We start from the raw sequence: 19,509 nt of genomic DNA, 5'->3' as shown, positions 1-19,509 counted from the left end.
GGTATGCACTGACTTGACTAATACAATGTGCAGTCACACAGGTGCAGTGAAAGGTATGCAGTGACTGGTATTACAATACAATGTGCAGCTGTTACACAGGTGCAGTTAATAGGTATGCTCAGAGTGGTATATTACACAGCGTGCGGTCACACAGGTAGTGTGAACAACTAAGCAATGACTGGTATTACAAATGTGTACTTGTCACACACAGACAGGTACCGGACAGGCACAGTGACACTGCGTGCGCTCACGTAGGTAGGTGGGTGCACTGACTGAAGTGAACAACAGGTAGGTATATGCAGTGATGGGTATTACAATGTGCACCTGTCACACACAGACAGGTACCGGACAGGCACAGTGACACTGCGTGCGCTCACGTAGGTAGGTGGGTGCACTGAAGTGAACAACAGTAGGTAGGTATATGCAGTGATAGGTATTACAATGTGCACCTCTCACACACACAGGTAGTCACTGAATGTGCTGGGCCTGGTAGTGGCACAGCATGAATTACCAAGGCTGTCTATGCAACACAAGTGTCAGTGGGACACACACACAAACAAAAATAGATCACAAGAACAAGATTAGCTCTCAAAAGAGCTGTTGAGGGGTGCTTTTTTAGCAATAAAAATCGGCCAGGAGCAAGCTAAGAAGCCTACAAGAGCCTAACTAAGCTTTCCCTATAGCTCTCTATGCAACAGCTCTCCCTTCTCTAATTACTGCAGGCACACGAGTGAGTCCAAAGCCTGATGCTGCCTGCCTTTTATAAGGGGGGGAGTGGCTCCAGGAGGGAGTGTAGCCTGATTGGCTACAATGTGCCTGCTGACTGTGATGTAGAGGGTCAAAGTTGACCCTAATGATGCACTATGGGGGCGAATCAAACTTCCGGAAAAGTTTGCGTTCGATCGCGAACGCGAACCACCGAAGTTCGCCGGTTCCCATTTACCGGCGAACCGTTCGGGCCATCTCTAGTTGTTACGTGTCTGCTTTTCGGAGGTGAGTCCACTGCTGCCTCCCTAGCACTTTTAAAGTTTTTACTACATTTTATCCTACTGGCGCCTCTGTTCTCTAGTCAATATACTGTGTCCACCCCTGGTGGAGGGGTGACCTACCCCTACTTTTCCTGATCTATAGAGAGCGACATGTTAATCCTGAGTGAGGACACGTCTAATCTCCTCACCTGCCTATATAGTGGTTGCCTGAGCGGTAACCCATGTTTGTGAGTATACGTATCTCACTTCTAATTGTTCCACGTCTTTCAGTACATACTACTTTTTTTGATGTATGCAAGAAAAACACTGTTTACAAACATTGTAATTCACTGGATGGATGGTTAGGCATATGAAATAGGAGCCCAGCCCATTGCTTAATAAAAAGTATACTGTCGCTTAAAACTGCATACTACGCAGCACCCTTTAATAAAAATCACATATTAAATATATACTCAGTTAATCAATGATTACTCAGTTAATACAGTATAAGTGAATTAAATTATCTGAATAAATGTTTTTACTGCTACATGTTCACCATTTAGACCATCATACTTATTTTGCTCAGTGGGCTCGATTCACAAAGCGGTGCTAACCCAGTTAGAGACTTTAGGCGTGATAACCATTGCACCACGCTGGTGAAAAGCCAGTTTAGGCATGATAAGTTTAGGCATGATAAGTTTAGATCGCACGAAAAGTCCCGCACGCAAAGCAGCGCTATTAAACTCTATGCGAAGTGCACCAGACTTTGCTAGTGCAAAACTTTTGATCAGCTGTGCACTCTGGTGCTAACCCAGTTGGTGCTTAAACTTATCATGCCTAAACTTATCACACCTAAACTTAACATGCCTAAACTTATCACACCTAAACTTATCACACCTAAACTTATCACACCTAAACTTATCACACCTAAACTTATCATGCCTAAACTGAGTTTAGGCATGATAAAGGGCTTTTCACCAGCGTGCTAACTGTTAGCACCGCTTCGTGAATCAGGCCCAGTGTCTCTTTACACTAATGGAGTGCAGTTTACAGTTACTTTGCGTAAAATCCGGTACATATTTTGGGTGATCCCATGTGTTTATTTTAAAGTAATGTCATAATACAGAAATATAAGTCTGATACTGAAAAACAAGTTAAGATCGCCATCTAGTGGAATTAATGAATAATGCATTTCAATACAAATAACAGGCTTGATAGAGGAAAACCAAAAAAACAGCATGCTCATTGTTGGTTCCTTCCGAATAACTTTTTAAGCAACTTATAGTTGTTTTAAAAAAGTAACATAAACCTGAAGTGAAAATAAACTGATGACATAAACAATTGTATATACAGTATATTTTAATCCTCTCCTGGAAACCCATAGGCCCATATACAATTCAATTTTTCACCTGCGTTATCATTTTCATCTTCTCTTTAAACTAACTTTTCAGCATTTTACAATTGAAAAAGTACCCCAAAATTGGTAAAGAGGTATTATGAAATTTATTTTGAGTATTTACTTGCTTGCTGGTGGCTTAAAAGGCATTTTATGACAAGTTATGAAAATATCATGTAGCAGAAGCGTCGGGAGAAAAAGTGAATTGCATATGGTCCATAGTCTTATATTGGTTTTAAAAGTTAGAAAGTAAAAGATTGAGTTACAGTGGAACTATGACAAGGGACACAGAGACTTATAGGAGCTGGGGGAAGCCCCAGGTAAGTAAAGCTGCAGTGCTTAATTTAGTCTCACGTATACTTTAAGAATTCTAAATGGCATCAATTACATTAAAAACATTTAATGGTATACCTGACCATGGCATGATGCAGGTGTGATGAAGATGTGGGTGACCGCTACACAGGCAGCTTGCCTGATCTCCCTGCATTGCAGCATTTGCAAGCTTGCAAATGCTGCACCGGTTTAGCCTGCTGCTTTGGTGCCTTTGCTTCTGTGGCCATTGCCTAGGAAGCCTTGGTCTAAATCCGGCCCTGACCATAGACTCTGTACAAGCATGCAGATAAGATATTTTTGACAAAAATCTGAAAATTTTAGCTGCATGCTCAGACATTACTAATGCCAGAATAATCAGCAGTACTGCCAGGCAACTATATTTAAAAAAAAAAAAAATATGGCAGCCTCCATATATCTCTAGAATTAAGTTCCCTTTTTAATAGCTAGAATGTCTAATGTAATGGTGGAGATATGCAGAATATGCAAATGCAGAAAACATTACCCCTCTCCCATTTTAAATGCAGCAAATAGGATGTCATATAAGATGCAGCAAGTGTTACCCAACATACAAAATGCCACAAGCGTCACCCCACATACAAAACTAACCCCATACGAAATGCAGTAAACATGACAACACATAAGGGGGCTGATTCACAAAGCTTTTCCATTGAATTATCTCACCTTACTTATGAACTCACAATTTACCTCTCCTGAAAGGACACCAGAGCCCAAACATATATGAGAAATGGGGGGAGCAGGCATGTATGGTGAGCTGTCCTGATGCTTACCACTCCCCCTGTTCTCCTTTCTGCCACATCCTGTATCTGCAGTTGCCCCTTGTCCCCGTCTTCTGGACGGCCGGGTCGGCAGCATTGCGGCTTTGTAGCTGGGCTGAACGTGTGCTATAGCATGCAATCTCTGCCGACGCGCGTACATCATTATGGGGTCCCCCGTCCGGGAGCGCTTTGCTCACTCCAGCCACACCATTGCCATCCATAGGACTACTTTGCAGCCATATACAGTATGTCCTGACAACTGCCATACAATTGATCTGTACACAGACAGACGATACTCTCTAATAATACTATCCCAGTGACTACTGCTGGTTGTTGATAAATACTGACATCTGGTTAGTAGAGTCTAAAAGCTGTAAAACGTCCGTCAGGCCATTCTTGACAATTATTATGTGACACATGGGCTTTTATTACGTATGTCTTACCTGTTGATTATTTAATGGCTATAATTAAAAGGTACATTTTAAAACATCACCCCACATGTGAAATGCAGCAAAAATTACCTTCCACATATGAAATTCAGCAAATATTAACCGACATATGAAATGAAGCAATTGTTACCCCCACATATGAAATGCAACAAACGTTACCTCCCACATATAAGATGCAGCAAACCTTACCCTCTCCATGTGAAATGCAGCAAATGTTACTCCTCCGTATGAAATATATCAAGTGTTACCCCCTGCGCATATGAAATGCAGCAAACCTTATGCCATATATAAAATGCAGCAAATGTTACCTTCCATATAAGAAATGCAGCAAACATCACCTCACACATATAAAATGCAGCAAATGTTACCTACCACATATGAAATGCAGTAAACATTATCTCCCATAATTTATATTTATATAATTTCATAATTTCATGTATATGAAATGCAGCAGATAATACCTCCAACATATGAAACACAAAAATAAAAATGCATCAAACGCAACCCCTCACAGTAAACATTATCCAATCACATATGAAAAGCATGCATAAAACTTAGCACAACATATGCACAACACAACCTCACTCACTCTGCTGTGCCTCTTCTCCTCTGGTGCAGTTTTTGCCACATGTACCCAGATTCTCCAAGCCTGCTTTTAATCCTTATAGTCAGGCAACAACAGATGCCAGTACCAGGTAAGCTGAAGGCAGACTGTGCTATAGGCTTGGCTAGACAGTGGCACCAGTGCCATGGCAACGGACACTAAGATCAGTGCCTGGGGCACCGTGATAGGCACTCCATGCCCAGACATCCAGAGTACAAGCCCCCGATCCTGGACCCTAACTATTTGCCAGAAATACCAGAATCTTTTTGTCTGCAAGAGGTTCACACCTCCTCTAGGCCATCCTCGAGTTCATGTAGTCACCTGCCCAGCAAGGAAATTTTGGACCAATGTGGTGAAAATATTTGAAACTTTTTCAGAATATGCATCCGCTACCTTTTTTCTGCCTCACGAGAACCATCCATCTCTTCTGCCTAACACTATCCTATCCCTCTCTGATGCATAACATTACCCTCCACCCATCCTCTTCCTAACTCTAACCTACCCTATCCTGTGCTTAAAACTACCCTCTACCCAGTCTCTGCCTAACTCTAACGTCCCCTTCTCCTCTGCCTAACACTTATCTCCCCTCTCCCCTATCTAACACTAACCTCTCCTCTTGGACGCAAAGTTTGCCAGGTTGCATAAATTGTAAAAGACAATGCTGGCGGGGTACCTGCACCACAAGGACTTGTCAGCAGTTGTGTGGATCAAAGTATCCCTCAATACTCAGAATAAGAATAAATGTGAAAATATACCCACAGCGCTATTGTATAAAAGTAATCTCAACTTTTATTGACTCAATATATACACATCATGAAATTCTTTGGATCTCTAACCATTTGGCACCTATCCCTCCCCAGACTCTGATACCACCTAGGTAACACAGACACACCTCACACACACACTCACTGCAGAGAGTTGTGGGATATAGTCCACGGATGAGACTCAGTATAAGACCAAAAAATGTCACCTTTCAGCTCGAGCTACAAAATTAGTATGAAAAACAACCATAAAAAATACATATAGCACATAAAATGATGAAAAAACAGCAGCCAGAAATATATATGCAATTTCAGCATTGAATTTGCATCCTCTGCCTTTTTTTCTGCCTCACAGGAACCATCCACACCTTCCGCCTAACACTAACCTCCCCTTTCTTCTGCCTAACACTACCCTATCTCTCTCTGATGCCTAAAATTATCCTCCACCTATCCTCTTCCTAACACTAACCTACCCTATCCTGTGCTTAAAACTACCCTCTACCCAGTCTCTGCCTAACACTAACTTCCCCTTCTCCTCTGCCTAACACTAACCTCTCTTCTTGGATGCAAAGTCTGCCAGGTTGCATGAATTGTAAGATGATTGTAATGCTGGGTACACATGTTGAGATTTCCCGCTCGATTCGCGGATCGATTCGATTATTTCAAACATGCTTAATTGGATTTCGATCATTCCTGCCGTCGATTTTGCATACTTAACGTGAAAAAAACGATCGAAATCCAATCGACCATGTTTGAAATAATCGAATCGATACGTTCGATCCCACGAATCGAGCGGGAAATCTCAACGTGTGTACCCAGCATTAGACAATGTTGGTGGGTTACCTGCACCACTAGGACTTGTAAGTAGCTGTGTGGATCAAAGTATCCCTCAATCCAGTAATCTCAACTTTTATTGGCTCAACATATACACATCATGAAATTCTTGGGATTTCTAACCATTTGGCACCTCTCCCTCCCCAGACTCTTATACCACCTATGTCAGTATTCCCCAACCCTGTCCTCAAGGCCCACCAACAGTGCATGTGTTGGGGAAATCCACACAAGTAGTTAATCAGCTCAGCTGAGACACTAATTACTCCATCTGTGAGTGTTTGTGGTTCTCTGCAAAACATGTACTGTTGGTGGGCCTTGAGGACAGGGTTGGGGAACTCTGACCTAGGTAACACAGACACACCTCACACACACTCTCATTGCAGAGAGTTGGTTGCAATAGTCCATGGATGGGACTCAGTACCCAAAAATTTCACCTTTTGGCTCAAGCTAAAAATTTGCATAAAAAACAACCATAAAAAATATAGCATGTAAAAATGTTTTAAAAAACAGAAGCAAGAAATATATATGCAATGTCCAGCATTTAAAGAGACTCTGTAACAAAAAAAAGTTCCCCTGCAGGGTACTTACCTCGGGAGGGGGAAGCCTCAGGGTCCCAATGAGGCTTCCCCCATTCCTGTAGCTGCAGGCAATCCAGCTCTGGCTCCCCCGAAGCGACCCGCAATCCTGGCTCGACAAGCCTGACAAGGCTTGATATATTTACCGTCCCTGGCTCCAGCAGGGGTGCTGTTGCAGTTCTCAGCATGGAGATAGACGGAAATAGCCGATCTCTGTCAGGTCTGCTCTACTACGTGTGCAGGAGACTTGCGCCTGTGCAGTACAGCGGACCGACAGCGATCGGCTATTTCCGCCTATCTCCGAGCAGAAAGCCAATACTGCGCCTGTGCTGGCGTAGGTAAGGTAAATATTTACATCCCCACTGTTTGGAGGGGCACAACGAGACCTCCGTGGGACACAGGAGGACGGGGAAGCCTCAAAAGGATCCGGAGGCTTCCCCCACCCAAGGTAAGTACCCCCCAGGGAACTTTTTCTCGTTACAGGTTCTCTTTAAGTATTTTCACAAGTTGCATAAATTGCTAGAGCGTTTGATCTCCTTTACAGCTTTGTTGTTAGACCTTAACAAGCTATTGGATATTCTGATAACTGTTTGAGGTCATACTTGGCACTACCTTTGGAAGGTTGAGATATGCTTGGCTTAGGAGTAGTTGGGTGCCATATCTTGGGCCCTGGTGGTCTTCAGCTACCTTGCAAAAAGCTCCAGGATCCTATTTGGCTGCTAGACATTTGGGGCACTCTCTGTGAAGCCTTTATGACAAGATCAAGAGTTCTACAATTTTATTAAAGGGAACCTAAACTGAGAGGGATATGGATGTTTCCTTTTAATCAATACCAGTTGCCTGGCAGTCCAGATCTCTTTAGCTGAAGTAGTGGCTGAATCACACACCTGAAACAAGCATGCAGCTAATCCAGTCTGACTTCAGTCAGAGCACCTGATCTGCATGCTTGTTCAGGGGCTGTGGCTGAAAGCATTGGAAACACAGGATCAGCAGGAGAGTCAGGCAACTGGTATTATTTTAAAAGGAAAAATCCATATTCTTCTCAGTTTAGGTTCCCTTTAACCATTAAAATGTAGGTTTTAAAAGTTGAGGATTTATTGACTACACTCTGTGAGTTAAACGGGAGCAATATTAATATGTATTCCTACAATGTCATATGTTTCTTTAACAATAGTCAAGGTCATTAATTAGTATTTAGTAGTAGTTACATACCTTAGGTCATGTAGTGTATCACACCTTTTGTTTTATGACAGATATATTCATATACCACCTTCTATAGAAAAACATTTAGTTGACATTTAGTCATTTTCCTTTGTCCAGTGGGCTTAGAGATGTGTTGAAACAGTAATCCCTTTGCTTAACAATTTCATTTTCTCACTCACCTGTAACACATTCCTTCTGCAGGACCAGTCAAGTCATGCTGTTTCTCTCCGGATGGTGCCTTATTTGCCAGCTCATCACATGATTGTACACTACGGATATGGACAGTGGAGAAAGCAGATTGCCTCCATGTGCTGACAGGTATGTTATAGAAGGACATTTGTGACCTGCAGCAGACAGTACAAAAGTCCAATTGTTGTTCCCAAAATACAGGGGCGTAGCAATAGCCATAGCAACTGCCATGGGACCCGGGGGCAGTGGGGGCCCAGCTTGTGCTTGATGCGTTCACTATTCATTTTCCTTCCTTTCTCCACCCTCTGACTTTGTCTCTCAGTCCAAGGACTATACACAGTGTACATGGCACGGAAATGTAAATTGCCCAGTCAACTCATATCCATAGGGCAGGGGCAAGTGGCATTGCTCAAGGGTGCCTAGTTTTAAGGGCCCCATAAAAATGTTGCTATGTAGCCCCATAAATTCTACCTATGTCACTGCCAAAAGACATACTAATTTAACAGGTCTGATTAATATTATAGAGATAGAGTACCCCTAAAAAAGCCAATAGCCAAAATAGATCACCAGAATGGGAAAATAAAGCCCTTGCATAAAAAAAAAAAAACAACAGCACTTTAAATTGAGATCTACAATATAACTTAGCTAGGGCCATTCAAGTAGCTGATTTTTTTTTTTAAGATTCTGTTATTTTTGAATATAAAGGAGAAGTGGTGAAATACATAGACAGTTAGCATAAATGTCATAAGCCATAATATAAATGACACATGTGAAAAGTATCAACAGACTTATGCAGTTAACCATTAACAGAATATAGACATATACCCAGTATAACTTCGTATGAATACTTAAAAGAAAACATATATGAGTCTTGGAGGAGAAAAACAATGGCCTCATATTATCATTACTTTGTATGTTTAGCTTAGTATGTAATATAAGCAATAAGACCAGCATAGTAGGCAAGACACTCATTATTTTTGTCACGGCTTCCCTGGGCCCAAGGGGAACATACACCAGGGGGCCTATAGTATATAAGATCTAGTCTTACCCGATATACCTAGAAAATATTGTTCTCCTCAGTTCACTCCTAGGGCATAGCAGGAAAGGAGAAGGGAAGAGAAGGAAGATTAGGAGGAGTTGTGAGTGGCCGCGGCAGGGACCCAGGGCGATGCGGGGGGGGGGGGGGGACCCCGATTAGTAAATGAATGTTCCTTTCCTCTCACGCCAGGGGACGAAGAGTGATTAGGGTGGGGCTGTTAGACTAGCTAGAAAGGTATATGTTCCAGAACACCTAAGTCAGTAGTAGTGACCTGTATCGTTGTGTTTCTTGGAACTCAAACCAGCCAAAACATGTTTTCTAAAACTGGTCATGTCTATCATGTAGCGTGGCCGTGAGATCCTCCATTTTTTGTATCTGCCCTATCAGCCTCAGCCATTCTCCAATTTTGGGCGGATCTTCTGATTTCCAAAGCCTGGCAATCAGAGCTCTAGCTGCATTAATTAGATGTCTTGTTAGCAGTTTTTTATATCTTCTGATGGACCAGGTGTTGTGGTGTAGCAAAAAGAAAGCTGGAGAATCAGGTGGGAGAAAGTCAGTTAACTCATGCATAATGTTTCTAACATCCGCCCAAAATTGTATGAGTTTAGGGCAAGACCAAAATATGTGTACTAGAGTACCTACGTCCTGTCCACATCTCCAATACAGGTTAGAGATACTGGGAAACATGGTATGTAAGTGGGAGGGAGTAAGGTACCATCGAGTTAAAAGTTTATAGCCTGACTCCTGGAGTCTAGAGGATATGGACGATTTATGGGCAAAGATTAGAATCTTGTCCCATTGTTTGTCGGTGAACGTTAGGCCCAAGTCGTGTTCCCATTTGTTTCGAAATTGGGCTGATGGGGCGGTAGCATCGTTCAATAGAGAGTACATTAGAGAAATCGTTCCCCGTATTTGGCCCTCGCCCATACATGTTTGTTCAAAGATGGTAAGAGATCTGTTAAAGCTAGATTTAGGCCCTTGGGAAAGGAGGAAGTGCTTAAATTGAATCCAGCTCCAGGAGTCTAGATTCTGTGTCCCTACAATTTGGCCTAGTGCCCGAAGGTGTGCCCAGTCCCCGTTCCCCAGCATGTGATGGGCTCGTATAGTCGGTCCCCCCCTCCAGACTGGGTAGCTCCTAACCGGTAGTCCCGGCGGGAAAGCAGGGTTATTCAGGATGGGCAAGAGGGGAGTGGGCCATGGAGACATTAGGGGTAAGTGCCTATATCTAGCAAAAATGCTAATAGTATGAGCCACCAGAGTGGCAGCAGGGTCTGGAATTTTTCTGAATTTGGTGGCCCAGGGAACATTGCTTAACTTATCTTTTAGGAGTTCCCTCTCCATTCCCACCCAACTTTTATGATCGGCATGCCTGTGCCAATCAATAATGCGGATCAGGACCGCGGCAGTTTAGTATAATTTAGGATTGGGGGTGGCCATTCCCCCCGATTCCTTGGGAGCTGTCTGGATCTGATATTTCAACCTGGGCTTACGTCCATTCCAGATAAACTTGGAAAAGGCTTGGGTCATCATCTTGAAGAATGAAGATGGGATATGGATAGGAAGGGTCTGGAACAAGTAGAGTAATGAGCATAATCTTCATCTTAATTATACTAGATCTTCCAAACCAGGAAAATTGCTGTTTATTCCAGTTTTGAAGGTCTCTTTTGATTCATTCTAGAGCAGGGGTAAAATTATTGGAGACCAGATCTCTTGGGTCCGGTGTAATGTGCACTCCCAAGTATTTCAAATAAGTTGGGGGCCACTTAAATGGGAAATTACTCTGAATAGTAGATTTGAGAGTTTCTGGGAATAGGACTCCCATCGCCTCACTCTTGTCATAATTGATTGACATATTTGAGAGAAGCCCATATTTCCGAAATTCCAGAAGAAGGTTGGGTAAAGAGATATGTGGATTGGTCAGATAAAATAGCATATCATCTGCGTAAGTGGCGACCTTATGCTGGGATTTCGGAAACTTCACCCCCACAATGTCTGTGTTGTTGCGTACTGTACAGAGAAAGGGTTCAAGGGTTAATGCAAATATGAGTGGGGAAAGCGGACACCCCTGACGGGTGCCATTTTGGATGTTAAATGTATCCGAGAGGACCCCATTAGCTTTGACTTTCGCATTAGGACATGAGTATAAGGCAAGAACAAGTAGCTGATTTTTTAAACTACTACACTGCTTAATCTCTTGAGGACTGCGGTCTTAAACCCCCCTAGTGACCAGGCCACTGCAGCGTTAAGGGCTCGCTGCAGGGCCATTCAACTCAGCACACAAGGGATTTCCAGCCAGCTGCTAGCTCTGTGCCCTTGCACATCTTTTCCCCCTCCAGGATCCTGGAAGGAAGAGTGGCAGAGGAGATTGTGGAGCCGTCAGACAGTGTGCAGGAGAGAGGGGTGGTGGTGGAGGTGGAGCCAGGGGATCCTGCAAATGGAGCGAAGCTGCTATGCTGGATGGGGGTAGAGGCATAAACTGGAGAGGACTCAGTCATGTAGCAGGAAATGGTGGTAGCGCCGGCAGGGCCGGGCCGAGGCATAGGCTGGAGAGGCTCCAGCCTCAGGGCGCAGTGTAGGAGGGGGCGCACAATTCATTCAGCTGTCATTCCTAATTGTGTATGAAGCAGAAAGAAATAAGAAAAGGGGATACATAGCAGTGACTGCAGGCCAGATAACTAGATATTAAGGTGTTGGGGAGGTTGCGGGCCCTGTGGCACCTCTTAGTCTAACAGCAATCAGTGAGTGACAGATGGGGTGGAGGGGCGCACTTTGGTGTCTCAGCCTTGGGTGCTGGAGGACCTTGTCCCTGCTCTGAGCGCTGGTGTCCTGATTGGAAAGATTAGAGCTCCAGCTGTATTGTTGGGGTTACAGTGGATCCCCCTGATGGCCTGAAGAGTGCTGATGCAGTATAGGTCAGTGGGCTGCTCTGGACAAAAGAGGTCAGCAGCAGCTGTTGGAGACAAGAGAGGTCCAAATTTTCCATTGGATGCAGCAGCTGTTGGCGATTGGGCCGGGTGAGCGGGGAGCTACAGCTGGAAGGTCTGTCTACATCGGGCTGGATCAATTTGCCATTGAGAGTGCTGGGGCAACACTGGTCAGGTTGCTGGCTTGGTACTGCATGTAGCTGAAGAGATAGTCGTTTCAAGTCCCCCACGTGGGTTTCTTTGTGTGTGCGGCTAGACTGTTTTGAAGTCTACAGGGGGTAACTGGAGCAAGAACTGGGCAGAGCTACTGGAGTAACTAAAAACTAGGTAAAACAGCTGACTAAAAAATAAAAAAGTTTGTTAGGAAACATAAATATAATCCAACCTGCAAAGAGCTGTTTTGAGGGAAATGCTGCCAGATTATGTGTATTTTGTAGGAAATGCTGTCAGATTACTGTGTGTGTATTTTGAGCGGAATGCTGCCAGACTATATATTTTGGGGGAACCCTATCAGATTATGTGTATTTTGGGGGGAAATGTTGTCAGATCATATGTATTTTTTTCGAGGGGGAGGAAGGGACTAGTGGGAACCTTATTTGTTGAAGCTGGCTTTCAACCATGTAGTCTAAAAAAAGTGACCCTCCCTGCACATGAAGTTGAATCAATGATTAGAGAGCCCTGAAGTTTACCATGTATCGTAGGCCTGAAGATGCACCTCTAGTTCACCTTTTTATGGATGCATACAATTCAGATAGAGACCAATGATGTGCCTTAATAAACCTGTCACACTCTGGAATCCTTAAAAGGTCCCAAAAGGCCACAGGGATCTGTGAACTGATTTCAAGCTCTTTCCATCCATCACATGCAATCATTTTCAGCCTTTATATCAGTGCAGAGCAGATCATATAAATTAAGAAACAGGAAACAATCTGGTCTTATATGCAAGCACACAGGCTTTGATCATTATCATCGTCATTGAGGCCCCATTTTGGAAGAGTTAATCAGTGAAGGAGAAGACCTAAGTGTAAAGCAGCAGAAGATGCAGATTTGCACTCAAATGTGTTTGCATAACTGAAGAGTATCTTTAAATTCATTTGGACAGAAGCATAAATATGGCCACTTAAAAATAGATCAGCTGCGAGATGTTGCTGTTGAAAACTTGAAATAAACTTGCCAGCTACCCAATTTCTATTCTGCTCAAAATTTTCAGGTCACAGTAAAAGCGTGGAGACAGTTTGTTTCAGCCCTGATTCAATGTATGTAGTATCAGGGGGTTGGGACCGCCTCATCATCTTGTGGGAAGTGCAGGTAATGTATATATTCCATTGTTCTACTGTATGTTACTAAAGTTCTATTTACATACTATTAAAACTACACATACAATTAATTATCTCATGAGCTTATTTTTACTTTAGTTCAGATTTGCTTTAAATATAATAGACAGAGGCACCAGCAGGATAAAAATGGATAAAATTGTTAAAAATTGCTTGGAGGAAGTGGTGGGCTTACCCCCAGAAAGCAGACACGAAATACTTTCTGAATAATAACAATCACATTTATTATACGGTACCCCAGAGGTGCAACGCGTTTCGCAGGCCGAGCCCGCTTCATCAGGCAATAAATGGGGACAACAGTAAATCGGCAGTGACAGGTATAGCGCTGTTTTTCCTGTCTACAGAGAGCGACTTCTTAACCCTGAGTGAGGACAGGTCTGATCTCCTCACCTGCCTTTATAGTGGTTGCCTGAACTGTAACCCATGTTTGTGAGTATATTTTTTCTCACCAATTATATACCCTTTGCTAACAACATACTACACCATATTGGGCTCTCTGTTTTCTCTATTTTAGATTTGCTTTAAAGCTCAGGTTCAGACATTTCTTTAACCACTACCCTACTCTAGATTATTTCCACACAAAAAAAAAAACAGAGCAATTTTCTACATTTTACGCTCCTTCCATTCATCCATCAATAACTTTATCACTACTTGCAACGAGAAAACGAGAAAGAACACAGAGAGCCCAATATTGTGCAGTATGTACTGGATTGATGTGGGTAATGAGAGGCAAGTATGTAAAGTTATACTCACAAACATGGCTTACCACTAAGTCAACCACTGTAGATGCAGGTGGGGAGATTAGACCTGTCCCCACTCAGGATTAAGAAGTCGCTCTCTGTAGATCTAGAAACAACACCCTCCCACCATGGGTGGACTTGAACAATGTGGAAATGAACAGAGGAGCCAAAAGAATAAAAGTAGCTAAAACTTTTTTAGTGGCGTGAGGCTGAGTCATAGAAAACTTGTTGCTGTATGCTCCATCCCCATTGCCTGAAGAAGTGGGGCCACACCTGCAAAAAGCATAGCTTTAACCCTTTGGAGTGTATATATGAATACATTTGCTTGTTGATATTATATATCAACCTGTTTTTGAGTCTGCCCTCAATTTTTAAAAAGTTTTAGTTATATTCGTTTTGCACCTCTGTTCATTTCCACATTTATCACTACTTATCACACTTAAAGGAATACTATCGATTCACATATTTTTTTCAATTGACACAGGAATTGTTTGGGAAGCGCTGCTAAGTACTGGTGTAAACATTTTAGTAGCAACTTCTTTGTTTATTGTTAGCAAAATACATTCAAACTTTACTGACGCCAAAACTGACGGCAGACTGAGCCATGAGGAAAGGGGAAATTCCCCTCACACTTGATCAGTTAACTCTATGTGTAATGCTGTGTGTGACAAAGAGAAAGCTCTGCAGCTTCTGTGTCCTGTGTTTCTGACTGACGAAGAAAGAGGAAATGTAACTAATTGTCACAGCTTTTTCATACTGTTTTTGCTTTCAGAGTTTGATATTTGCTTTTTGTAGTCTGATATGCAACTCTGGCTGTGCATTGAAGCAGACACCCCTTCTGCAATTGATTTGTCCCAATATAGATAAATCCTACCCTCAATAAATTACAGCTTTTGCCTCTGATATTTAACATGAAAAGTAGGAAAATGTTTACACAGCTACTTAGACTTTATTTGCACACTGTCATTTTAGAACACTTGGGTATCGATAGTATTCCTTTAAACGATCTATACCTTGTTTTTTTTCGCCACCAATTAGGCTTTTTTTAGGTGGGACTTTTTGCTAAGAATTATTTTATTTTGTATGCATTTGAAAGTCATTATTCCTCAGTTTTCAGCTCTTACACTTTGAAAATAAAAAGTGTTACTGTAAGATCAAACTCACACATTTTATTACAACATTCAAATTATGTTCCTTGTACAATGTATGGCGACAATATATTATTTATAATTATAAATAAAGGTGTATATTTCCATTTTGTGTTTTCTCATTGTAGTTTATCAATTATTTCAATACGTATTTTCCAAAATAACAACAATACCCCCTCATGGCATAGCTATTTGAAAGCTAAGTCCATTTATTAGCCCCCAACACCCCCCTCCCCCCCCCCCATAGTTAGCCAGATGTGCCCCTTTATTCCCCCCAAACCCTATAGATAGCCAGGTGTGCGCCTTTATCTCCTCCCGACCCCATAGATAGTCGGGTGTGCCTCTCTTTATCCCCCCCCCCCCCCGTGTAGATAGCCAGATTTGCCACTTATTAGTCCCTCCCCATATAAAAAGCCAGATACACCCTTTATTAGGCAGATGTGCCCCTTTGTTCTCCATCCTCCTTGATAGCCAGGGGTGCCCCTTTGTTCTCCTCCTCTCATAGATAGCCAGATGTGCCCCTCTATTCCCTCCCTCCCCCCATGGATATCCAGGTTCCAGGTGTGCCCCTTTATCTTCCCCCAATATAGCCAGATGTGTCCCTTATTAGCCCCTGCCCCAATATAAAAAGCCAGGTGTGCCCTTTTGTTCTCCCCCTCATAGATAACCAGGTGTGCCCGATTGTCTCCCCCCATAGATAGCCAGGTGTGCCCCTATGCCCCCCATAGCCAGGTGTGTCCCATTGTCCCCCCCTCCCAGATAGCCTGGTGTGCCCTAATGTGTCACCCCCCCCCCCCCCTTCCCCTATGCTGTAATTGGGCGGGATTATCAAGTAAAAGGATCTTGCCTCACCTGGTTCCAACGCGATCGGCTCCCCTCCATGCATTACTGCTATTAGCCTCACTATGCCTAATGAACCGGGTCCCGGCTTGACCCAATCCTCCATGTTTTCTGATCGCAGCATGGGGGAAGGAGGATCGCAGCATTGGTTGCCGGCGTATACATGGGCACGAATGTGATGTTACACACACGCCCACATCACTCCGGCAACTACGTGGGGAGCGAGTATGGATGTATAACTCAGTCTAGAGGCAGCGGCGAACGCAGACAGGTAATGTATAGTGCATTGGGCACTGAGGGGCACATTTACCTTTGGGGGGGAAAGCATCAGGCTGGCGAGGCAGCGGATGCTGCATAACAGGGCAAATTCTGTATCAATTTCAGCATTAAATTGATCTGGAATCGGCCTGTGGTGTAAGGGCAGGCTAAAGGCTCATACACACATCAGACTATAGTCTTTGGAAACTGAAAGATCACAGACCAATCTTACCACCCTTCATGTAGTATGAGAGCCATACTCTACACAGTCTTTTCTATGGAGCTGAACTCCACATCAGAAAAAAATGTTTGCAGGATGCTGCACACACAGATGCTGTACAGACACAAAATATCAGTATCTGCAAAAGATCTGTTCCTGCCAAAAATCCATTCCTGCAAATTGCAATGATAGTCTATGAGATCTGCAGATCATCATACACACATGATTTAACTGACATTCATCTGCAGATCAAGCAATCATCCGCAGATCTGAAAATTCATTCTGGTGGATCTGATCTGCAGATGAATGTCAGTTAAATCATGTGTGTATGATGATCTGCAGATCTCATAGACTATTATTGCAATTTGCAGGAATGGATTTTTGGCAGGAACAGATCTTTTGCAGATACTGATCTTTTGTGTCTGTACAGCATCTGTGTGTGCAGCATCTTGCAAAGATTTTTTTTCTGATGTGGAGTTCAGCTCCATAGAAAAGACTGTGTAGAGTATGGCTCTCATAGTACATGAAGGGTGGTAAGATTAGTCTGTGATCTTTCAGTTTCCAAAGACTATAGTCTGATGTGTGTATGCACCTTAAGAATGGGTGAAAGCTCTCTAATGAGACAATTGGTTTATACCAGTTCTTTAAGGCTGGTTTCACAGTGGGATGTTAAAGTCCCACGTTACAGCAGCCAGTAACGCAGCCTAACTCACAGCACTGTAAAATCAATGCGCTGTTCACAGTGCACACGTTGCGTTAGGGTATAACGCTGCACGGTAAATGAAAGTGCAGCATGCTGTACGTTATACCCCTATAGAGTTGCGGTAGATTGTTTGCACATGCTCAGTGAATAGCCACATGGCTAATTAATATTCACTGCACCGTGGTGACTCGTGGTGGGACTCGTAGTGATGTCCGGCTCATGCACAAATCGTTCATTTGATCCGGATCTTTTTTGTGAGTCAAATCATCCGGATCATCACAATGAAAGATTCTGTTCACAGTGGATGTCTGTCTGGAAGAAACAGGAACATACAGAATGTACAGTGCAGGGAAAGTCCTGTCCTGCTAGTCATTTCACCCAGTCTGCTTCCCTAGTAAAATGATTCAAATGATTCGGTTCAAAGATCCAGATCTTTTCAATGATCTGATTCGAATGATCCGAATCCTTAAAAAGATCCAGACTTCCCATTACTATCCTGGAGCGGATGCTTTGAGAGACGCATAAGGCAGCTCAACCTGACGTCCAACTTCAACACCACCATACGTTGCGTTAGGGGCATGTTATGCGACCATAACGTCCCCTAAAATGCAACGTCTTGGTGTGAAAGTAGCCTTAGAGTATAAATCTTTGCTATTCATATGGAGAACTATTGATACACTGTAGGATTTCCCGCTTTTACATTGATTGTCCTGGTTTCAGCACCAGAAATACTTTCTATATCTATATTATTGCTGTATATTGGTATTTAACCCCACCCTCCCGTGATGCTTAGCCTAGGCTGATTAGATATGTGAGCATTCTGGGAGATCAGGTATATTTTGTACCGGCTTCAGAACTCTCTGTAAACAAACATTCCGCAGAAGTCACCTGACAGGACTAAAGATAATGACACCTGTGATAAATTGCAGAATGTAAATCAGGGTGAGGGCCCGTTCACACTTAGAATCGCAGAACGCCGGGAGTGATTTTCCCACGATTAGCGCGGAGAAAAAATCACTGGACACTGCGGCGGTTTTGGAGCGATCGTGATTAGCGTGCTTTGCACGCTAATCACAATCGGTAATCGCGGAACGCTCGTCGCCGGCAAACCGCTGCATGCAGCGTGGTTGCGGTTATCGCTAACCTAGAGTGACCAGACGTCCCGGATTGCCCAGGACACGTCCCGGATTCGGGGTCCGCTGTCCCAGGCTTAATGAGGTCCCGGGAAACGTCCCGCTTTCAGCAGCGGGACGTCCCGGCCTCGGGACTCTGGCCACTCTCTCCTCAATGAACTGGCAGCGGCGTCTATAGACGCCGTGCCAGTTCATTGCCTGCAGCCCCGCTCCAGCCTCCTCTTCCGGTGTCTGTTTCCGACACCGGCAGGCGAGCAGGGCTACGGCAAGATGGCTGCCGAAGCCCTGTACTGGAGACCTATTTGTGTCTCCAGTACAGGGCTTCGGGCGCCATCTTGCCGTAGCCCTGTCAGCGCAGGAGAGAAGAGCAGGAGGAACAAGACGGTCCCGGGACGGAGCAGCGCGCCAGAGGCCGGACACTTCTGCCAGGTGAGTAAATGCTTTCTTTTCCAGGTGAAATGTTTGCCCGCATTAGGTTTCTTTTCCAGGTGAAATGTTTGCCCGCATTGTTTCTTTTCTAGCGAAATGTTTGCCCGCATTGCGTTTCTTTTCTAGCGAAATGTTTGCCCGCATTGTTTCTTTTCTAGAGAAATGTTTGCCCGCATTGCGTTTCTTTTCTGGTGAAATGTTTGCCCGCATTGTTTCTTTTCTAGCGAAATGTTTGCCCGCAGTGCGTTTCTTTTCTAGCGAAATGTTTGCCCGCATTGCGTTTCTTTTCTGGTGAAATGTTTGCCCGCATTGTTTCTTTTCTAGCGAAATGTTTGCCCGCAGTGCGTTTCTTTTCTGGTGAAATGTTTGCCCGCATTGTTTCTTTTCTAGCGAAATGTTTGCCCGCAGTGCGTTTCTTTTCTAGCGAAATGTTTGCCCGCAGTGCATTTCTTTTCTGGTGAAATGTTTGCCCGCATTGCGTTTATTTTGTACCAACATGTTGCCCGCATTGCGTTTATTTTGTACTGACATGTTGCCCGCATTGCGGTTATTTTGTGCTGACATGTTGCCTATTGCGTTTATTTTCTGGTGTCCGGGGTAACTGTTACTACATTTATTATTTAATGGTCATAGATGGCTATGTTTGCTGCTTT

General features: G+C 43.6%; 1 protein-coding gene across 1 annotated transcript in view; it reads left to right on the top strand.

The window, feature by feature from the left end:
* Nucleotides 1-19,509, top strand: part of WDR38 (WD repeat domain 38) — a 96,849-nt gene that overhangs the window by 29,053 nt on the left and 48,287 nt on the right. Inside the window, exons 3-4 of the mRNA XM_068249723.1 lie at nucleotides 8,101-8,217; nucleotides 13,262-13,359. Coding sequence (XP_068105824.1) covers nucleotides 8,101-8,217; nucleotides 13,262-13,359 — 215 coding nt within the window. The remainder of the gene's footprint in view (nucleotides 1-8,100; nucleotides 8,218-13,261; nucleotides 13,360-19,509) is intronic.

This window comes from Hyperolius riggenbachi, chromosome 8, assembly GCF_040937935.1.
Source record: "Hyperolius riggenbachi isolate aHypRig1 chromosome 8, aHypRig1.pri, whole genome shotgun sequence".
NCBI classification, from domain to species: domain Eukaryota; kingdom Metazoa; phylum Chordata; class Amphibia; order Anura; family Hyperoliidae; genus Hyperolius; species Hyperolius riggenbachi.
The sequence above is the reverse complement of the archived record's forward strand: the minus strand, read 5'-3'. Positions and strand labels throughout refer to the sequence as shown.